The sequence below is a fragment of the Malania oleifera genome, chromosome 6 (assembly GCF_029873635.1).
Source record: "Malania oleifera isolate guangnan ecotype guangnan chromosome 6, ASM2987363v1, whole genome shotgun sequence".
Classification (NCBI taxonomy): domain Eukaryota; kingdom Viridiplantae; phylum Streptophyta; class Magnoliopsida; order Santalales; family Ximeniaceae; genus Malania; species Malania oleifera.
In genome coordinates, this window is record NC_080422.1 from 10,730,696 (window position 1) to 10,739,210 (window position 8,515).

Below are 8,515 nucleotides of genomic sequence, written 5' to 3' on the forward strand. Positions count from 1 at the left end.
AAAATGTTCGAGTACATGACTGACAGAGATGCAATTTTATGGAACAATTTTCTTGAGCATGCTAGATTAGGTCAGAACCTCCAAGGGCATTAGTATGCGAGACATCTAGGGGAGTGTAGGACAAGAACTTACTTCTATGTCCTAACCCCCTAGGGCTGCTATGCAACTTGTTACTTTCCTACCCCTTCCCTATTTTAGAGCCCTCCCCCGTATCCTTCGAACTCTTTCTCTTCACATAAGTTTGCTCTCTTCTTGTGTTCATTACCTCTTCAAGATTAATATGCTTCTACGCTCTTGCCATCAGCTTCCCCATGTCAGCTGGGGGTCTCTTTCCTAGAGAAGACAGGAAGTTTCCTAGCTGAAGGGCCGTGGTCAGGACTGCCAATGCCACTCCAATGTCTAGGTTGCGGATCTCCACGGTTGCAGTGATGAAGCAGTGCATGAACTTTTTTAGTGTCCCCCTTTCTCCTTGAACCATGCTCATCAGATGAGTCGACGTTTTGATGAATCTCCAACTACTGAGGAAATGGCCGGTGAAACGATGCTCTATCTCTGAGAAAGAACCGATTGATCCAGGTCGTAGGGTTTGGTACCAATCTTTGGCACTACCTTTAAGGGTTGCAACAAATGCCGGACGCATGATGGCATCAGGTGCGCCCTGTAATTGCATCAACACCTTGAAGGTGTCCGAATGATCGACCCGGTCAGACAAACCCTCGTACCTTTCAAAGGTTGACATTTTGAATTTGATGGGTAGCGGGACCTCCATCACTTCTTTAGTGAATGGCAACTTCGAGGATCTTAGAGAGGCTTCCTCGTAGAAGGGGTTGGTCCGGCCTTCTTTCATCATCTTCTCAATTTGGTCTATCTTTTTAATCCTTTCCCCCAACTTGACCGATCTTTGCTCGTTGACTCCTATGCTATTCGCGTCTTCCACCTTCTTAGTGAGGTTAGTTTTTTTCTCACTCTCCTTTAGTTCATTTGCTTTCTTAGGTGGGTTGGGGCTAACCTGTTGTTGGTGGGGGACATGCTCTTCCTGACTTTTTTGCTACATGAGTAGGTTGAACATATTCTTCATCTTCTTTTGAAAGGCAAGAAATTCCTCCCTGGTGACTCCTCAATGTTTTGTGGGTGTGGAGTGGATGGATTGAGGTGGTTCTTCTCTAGCAGCAGGGCCAGAGCTAGATTCGTGAGTGGTTGACATTATTTGAATTTCGGAGGTCGAGAGCAAGATGAGTACCTCTCAGAAGCAAGTTCCCATAGATGGTGGAAATTGTTGCGGGATAAAATTGGTGATGACCTGCAACGTCGCTCTCCGACTTCCGATGACCTGAAAAGGATGGAAATACAGCAGGCTTGGAGGACCCAGGGTGTACTCCGGGAGATCATTCTGATGCTTAAGTAAGGGAACGCTTCAAATATGTTGAATGCAACAGTAAAGTGGGTTAAGAGTGAATTACCTTGACTTGTTTGCATCAACCTTCTTTATAGTGGCGAGATTTGACACTTAGGGTGATTCGTCATTATAATACGGGGGCATGGATCACTTTGGAAGTTTAAAGCGCCAATGTGAATCACTCTAGGCGTTTAAGGCGCCGACGTGAATCTCTCCCTTCATTATTGGATTAGAGCTAATTGCTCTTACCAGAATATTTGACTTGGGTAGTGATTACTGGGTTTTGACTTTCTTTTATAAGCTGATATATTTAGGGCATATTAATATTTTTTAAATATAAAAAAAATTCACAATTAACAAGCCTTATATATTTTATTTTTTAAAATATTTAATAATACATAGTATTAACTATCTAAACTTATATACCTAATTAATGCTTTATAATCCCATTTTCTAGGGTTTGATTGATAATTATTATTTTCTATTAATGCGCGTCAAGTACTCTATTTGTCAAAATTATAAAGAGTAAAAACATATGACTAAAATAACTCAGTTTAGCGTTATTCAAAAGTTTTAATTTAAAAGTTTTAATTTAAATTATAATAATAATTTAATAATAATAGGTTTCGCCCTTCTTTTTAAAAAAAAAAATTTAATAATATATTATCAACGTCCATTGCTACAATGATTAGTTAGATTTTTAATACACACTTCTTGTATTTTTGTTAAAAAAAATAAGTTGTGCATCAAGATTGAAATGACTTTATATAAAAAGTGTTGCATTATATGATTCACATAAAGTGAAACATGTGTAAGAAAGCAAACTTATATGGGACGTGGAATGATGACATCAGTCGGCTTGAAATTTACTGTTTTATTGGCTGGCACGATTATGTCCCCACGGTACGATACATGGGAATTTGAGGAATTTTTCTAATACTTTTGTATGACTAGGGTTAGTAATACATATGATGTAACCCTACTTTGATATAGTGAAATCCAGCCACCGCTCGTTCCTGTGAATGTAGGCATACTGTCAAACCATGTTAAATTTATATATTTTTGTTATTTTTTTGGTACTATTTATCATAATTGCTGCACGTTTCACAACAAAAAGTAATTAAGTTTCAGAATTCTAAACAAAGCAACATGATAGTAAAAAAAGTTTTTCAAAAAATTATTAATATTTGGCACTCCAATGCCAACTATCAACTCAAAGTACTAAGACAAATGTTACTAAATCTAGGATTAGGTATGGTTTGATTATATAATCGAACCATTTTTTATGTCATTATTTGAACCAAATTTTATTTTCTAGAAAATGTAAAGGAAAATTGAAGTATTTAAAATGATTAATCGAATCGATATTTACACCAATATCAAACGGTTAACCAAATGTGACCCTAAGAACAATTTAAAATTTTAAAATAACTTATCATAATAATTAATATGTAAAATTTTAAGTATTTATCCCTATAACTTAAATATAAATCTCAGTGCAATGTGACATTTTTTCCATTTTAAAGTATTAAAATGTCATATTTATAAGATATTGGTTTAGTTCAGTTAATTGTAATTATTAGATCAACCGAATGAAAATCAAATTAATAATAAAAAATTAACTGTCGGTTTGGAACTTGGAAAATATTAGGCAAAGGAAAGAAAAATAGGGGGATTCCAGTTTTTTATGTTTGGTTATCAAGAAAAGAGAAAGAAAATAAAAACTATACCAAATTAATGAATAATTTTAATTTTACACATATTTAACATTTGATTTTTTACTAATCATATTAGAAAATATATACAAAATGAATTCCCTTTTTATTTTCTTTTCCTTTCCTCAAACAAAATTTTCGAACTAAACTACTCATAAAAATTTCAAACCAAAATAAAAACAATTAATGAATTTATGGTTGGATTTTCGTATTTGGTTGGATAGAATATGGTGCTTGTGAATTAACCCAAGTCATAAAATTAATGATAGTAAAATAATTCAAAGCTGCCAACCATAATCGAATTCGAATATGATGTAAGAAAATTTTATATGCGATAGTCAACAAGATCTTCAATTATCATGAACTTCATATTTATTTTATCTTTATACGTAAAATGAATAACTATAAAGTAAACTTTATATACTGTAATTAGTCATATTAAATCGATCAAGAAGAACACCCGAAGAAGCCATAGGAATCGTTTCTCCTACTTCTCCTCGATCTTTTTCTTTTTTTCAATAGACTTATGAGATTTCCTGATGATCATAGAGTAGAGGTAGGGAGAGAACAATTTCCTATACGCCTTCTTTTAATTTTCTTGTTGCTAACAGTCATTCAGCTTACCCTCCTTAGCTTTTTCACTTTTCAGCTTGAGAGCTCCTTTCTTCTTTTTCTCTAACCTTTCTTTCTTAACTTAGCTTGATGTATGACATGCCCCTTAGTTTGCCCTTAGTGATTCTCCCCATAACAAAAGCTAATTTATGCACAGGAATAACTTTCTAACTTCCACCATTAATATTTCATTAATTTTAAACTAATCTTTTAACCTATAAATACATTCATTCAATATCTTTAGGACATGGGCATATACCTTTATGAGGAACTGATATCATCCACGTGGGGCATTTGGTTTGAGATAAAAATTTGACACATTTTACCAAATAAAAAATATTAAAATATTAAAAAAGAAGACAAAATGAAAAATGAAAAATGAAAAATGAAAAATGAAAAAAATATATGCAATGGGGGTGAAAGATCTTAATTATGATCTGAATTTCGAAGAAGTTTCATGTACAGACTGCAGGGGGACCTTCTTGCACCGAACTTTCTTCTCAGTGGAATCAAACCCTTAAATTCTTGGCCACAACTATAAATTAAGCGGAAGTTGCTATAAATAAATCAGTGAACTCTGTGTTTTTTTAATTCATTTTCTTCGCAACTGCATTCCGCAAGCAATTGGTATAAATCAGAGACCAGTCAATATTCTTTCAGCCATCACCACTTCTTAATTCTTTTCTCTCTATAAAAGGAACAGAGTCTACCCACATCGATCCAGAGAAAAACATATTCAGATCGAGATCGGAGGTTGCTTAACTGTGAGAGGGCAGAATCACTATGGGGTTCAATAATTTCAGTAACCAGGAACAGAGCTTGTTGTCCAAGATCGCGACAGGCAACGGGCACGGCGAAGGCTCTGCTTACTTTGATGGGTGGAAGGCTTATGAAAATAACCCATTTCATGTTTCCGGGAATCCCCACGGCGTCATCCAGATGGGGTTGGCTGAAAATCAGGTAAGAATCATAATACGATAACATTTCCGCTCAAAAAGAGATTCAAGAGGGTGCTCTGTTCTCACTTCTATGAGATGGGTTCATTATTTTTTTTCGTTTTTAATTTCTTTTGCAGCTTTGCTTTGATTTGATTGAAGATTGGATTATGAAGAACCCAGGAGCCTCCATCTGCACGGCAGAAGGAGTAAATGAGTTCAAGGACATAGCTATTTTTCAGGATTATCATGGGCTACCAGAGTTCAGAAATGTACGGCACATTAATGGAAACCTGCATTATTTGTATTACAGACAGTCTGATACATCCATCCATCCATACATGCATGCATGTATGTATGAATGTATCAAAAATTTAATTAGCGAGTAATCTAGTTAAGTAAATGTATTGAGAAAATGGGTGCTATTGGATATATTGCGCAGGCTGTGGCAAATCTCATGGGGAAAGTGAGAGGGAACAGAGTAAGATTTGATGCAGAGCGCGTAGTTATGAGCGGGGGAGCCACTGGAGCTCATGAGATGATTGCGTTCTGTCTGGCTGATCCTGGCGATGCTTTTCTTGTTCCTACTCCTTATTATCCTGGGTAAGCATTAATTCTCTCTCTCTCTCTCTCTCTCTCTCTATGTATATAGATCCGCATATTAATTAGGTCCGTGACTAATTATGAATTATCTTAGGTCTTAAGCTATGGCTGTTCAAGCAAAGGCACGAATATTGTCCGTCATGATTCAAATCTTTTTTTTTTTTTTTCCCTCTCGAATCTTCACTATTAGAGAAGAACTCCTTTGACCTAAATATTATTAACGATAAAACACGTTTAACTCCCCTAGAATTTGGCAAAAAAAAGAAAATCTCTTCTAAAATTTTAAAAAATGTTATATAGCTCTTTTTACGTTTTAAAGCTCGAGATGCTAAAAAGATATAGATTTTATTTTTTTTAAAAGATAAATTTTTTTAAAAATATAATGAGTTGTTTATGTCTTTTTTATAAATATGAGGAAAAAAAATTTATAAAATTATGAAAATTTTGAAATCTTAAGAAAGATTATTATTATTTTTTGTGCCAAATCCAGGGTCAAGTTAGAATCTTTTGCCTTTTTAATTATAAAAAATAAACTTGTATATATGATCAGCATCAAGTGCGTGCAGTTCTTACGTCAATTTAAGGGCTAGCTTATAAGGTCTTGGAGTAGTTCGAGACTTTGAATTATTGGCGAGGCAAGAAAACAATTTCTTGACTTTAAATATTAATTCCTCAGTCAGAGAACCCTTTAATTACTAGTTTCTTGAATATGATGGATCGGATGTCCAATCTCCTTAATTACTACTGCACTAGCTGTGTTGATATATCTATTTATTCTACCAATTTAATTGTTCCGGATGTTCTCTCATCCCTTTCTTGAATTGGAACTGATTATAAGACCATGCAGAGGTAACAGCTGGATGAGCAGGACTATGTCCTAGCTGACTTAATTTGTACGTAATGTGTATATATATTTATAACAATTAATAAAAGTAATTCATATGTAGTATTTGAAAAAAATAAATTCTAAGATTAAATTTAGATTTTTATTAATTTTAGAAGAAGTTGAATGCAAACTATTCAATTGGTATTCAAGTCAATGAAAATGACTTCACCTTGCATTGAAGGGTATGCATGCATTTTGAGTTTTTGATTTGAATTTGTGTGAATTTGGATAAAATCAATGCTATCAAATTATACTAAATGTATTTTATTTTTTTGATAATTTTTGCTATTCTTCTGAAACATATAATTTACTAAAAAATTAACCATTTTTATTTTATTTTATAGATTTGATCGGGATTTGAGATGGCGAACTGGGGTGCAACTCCTTCCCGTTGTCTGTGAAAGCTCTAACAATTTCAGAATCACCAAAGCTGCATTGGAAGCAGCCTATGAGGAAGCCAAAGCAGCCAACATCAATGTGAAGGGCTTGCTCATTACCAACCCATCAAACCCACTAGGCACGATCTTGGACAGAGACACACTGAGAACCCTAGTGAGCTTCGTCAATGACAAGAGCATCCACCTTGTGTGTGATGAAATCTATGCTGCCACTGTCTTCAGCCAGCCTGCTTTCATTAGCATCTCTGAGGTTGTGCAAACCATGGACTGCAACCTCAACCTCATCCACATTGTCTATAGCCTCTCCAAGGACATGGGGTTCCCCGGCTTTCGCGTTGGCATTGTCTATTCCTACAACGATGCCGTGGTGAGCTGCGCTCGAAAGATGTCGAGCTTCGGACTAGTCTCCACGCAAACTCAGCGCCTTATCGCATCGATGCTATCGGACAACGAGTTTGTCAACCAGTTCATTACCGAGAGTGCTAAGAGGCTAGCAGTGAGGTATAAGGTTTTCGTCCACGGCCTTGCCCAAGTTGGCATTGGTTGTCTGAAGAGCAATGCCGGTCTTTTTCTTTGGATGGACTTGCGGCCGCTCCTCAAGGAGGCCACCGTGGAGGCCGAGACCCAACTATGGCATGTCATCATTGATGAAGTGAAGCTCAACGTTTCGCCAGGTTCATCATTTCATTGCTCCGAGCCGGGCTGGTTTAGAGTCTGCTTCGCCAACATGGATGATGAGACCGTGCAAATTGCGCTGCGGAGGATTCGAAGCTTTGTGCTTCAGTCCAAGGAGACAGAGACGAAGAAGACATCGAAGCGATGCCGAGAAAAGAATCTTCAGCTCAGCTTGTCGTTTCGAAGATTGGAGGATGCAAGGATTATGTCCCCTCACTCTCCTATTCCTCAATCTCCCCTGGTTCGGGCCAGGACTTGAGCAGACCAAGATCATTATTAATATATCAAACATAATGATCATGGAATTAAGGCTGATTCATATTTTTTATTTTTATTTTTTTTGCTGAATTCAGTTTATGACTAGGCAAAAGCGTGACAATATTTAGACACTTTAAAAGTGTACTTTTTTATGATTAGCAGCATTTGGAAGTGTAATCAACACTCTATCATGTAGTGGTCTGGTCTGTAGTGGTCCATTAATTAATTTGGTGGACATGTTTTGCATCCTGTAGGATGTTATGGGTCCAGACACAACCTGTGTTTTATTCTTTGGGCTAAAGAATATATATATATATTTTCTTTGAATATGTAATATTGCAGCGTATTTTTTAATTATTTTATTTTATTTTATCTTACTTTTGCTAGAGCATGTGCCAAACATGGCCCAAAAAAGCCCTGCAACTAAAACAAAAAGTGAAAAATAAAAATAGATAACCGAAAAGAGAAAATAAAAGGGGTACGCTGCAGTAATTTTTAGAATTTTGGCATCTTTTTTGGACTCAAAATGGAATATTAGTAATCTCATCAACACACGTTCTTAGATCATTAAGCAATTTCATTTAGCATAAAGAAAAAGCTCGCCGCTCTTGAAAATGGAATAAAGAGGAAAAAAAAAAAAAAAAAAACAAAAGAATTGTAGCTATTTGAAGAAGGATCGGTGCAAATTAAAGAAAAATAGAAAATTCCTTAAAAAGTGCTATGTTGCCTTATTTATTTATTTATTATTATATAAAATTGACAAATCAAATATGGAATGAGATTCTCGTACACATGAAGGACGAGTAACTTGCCAATTTTGTATGGGAGGATGTGGATCGGGAAACCTAGAGAAATAATATGATTCTACAAAAGATGTCTTCTTTTTCTTTTTAATATTTTATTGAACTTATGATGTTATCATAAACCCTAATCGAAAGGGTCTATAGTAATATTTGTTAGAAAAATAATAGAAATAAAAAATAAATATTAATAAAATGGATAATAACTAAAACACAAATACTTATTAGAAGATGAAC

General features: G+C 35.2%; 1 protein-coding gene across 1 annotated transcript; it reads left to right on the top strand.

Moving 5' to 3' along the window:
* Positions 1–4,169: 4,169 nt before the first annotated feature.
* LOC131158100 (1-aminocyclopropane-1-carboxylate synthase-like) lies at positions 4,170–7,805 on the top strand. Its single transcript, XM_058112702.1, has 4 exons — positions 4,170–4,683; positions 4,799–4,930; positions 5,101–5,261; positions 6,492–7,805. Exons 1-4 carry the CDS (start codon positions 4,507–4,509, stop codon positions 7,477–7,479), a joined length of 1,458 nt encoding a protein of 485 aa, XP_057968685.1. The 5' UTR covers positions 4,170–4,506; the 3' UTR covers positions 7,480–7,805.
* The last annotated feature ends 710 nt before the right edge of the window (positions 7,806–8,515 follow it).

Coding starts and splice junctions, on each gene's coding strand:
- LOC131158100 (XM_058112702.1), top strand. CDS start 4,507: ATGGGGTTCAATAATTTCAGTAACCAGGAACAGAGCTTGTTGTCCAAG. Junction 4,684..4,798: donor TGGGGTTGGCTGAAAATCAG/GTAAGAATCATA, acceptor TTTCTTTTGCAG/CTTTGCTTTGATTTGATTGA. Junction 4,931..5,100: donor GGCTACCAGAGTTCAGAAAT/GTACGGCACATT, acceptor TATATTGCGCAG/GCTGTGGCAAATCTCATGGG.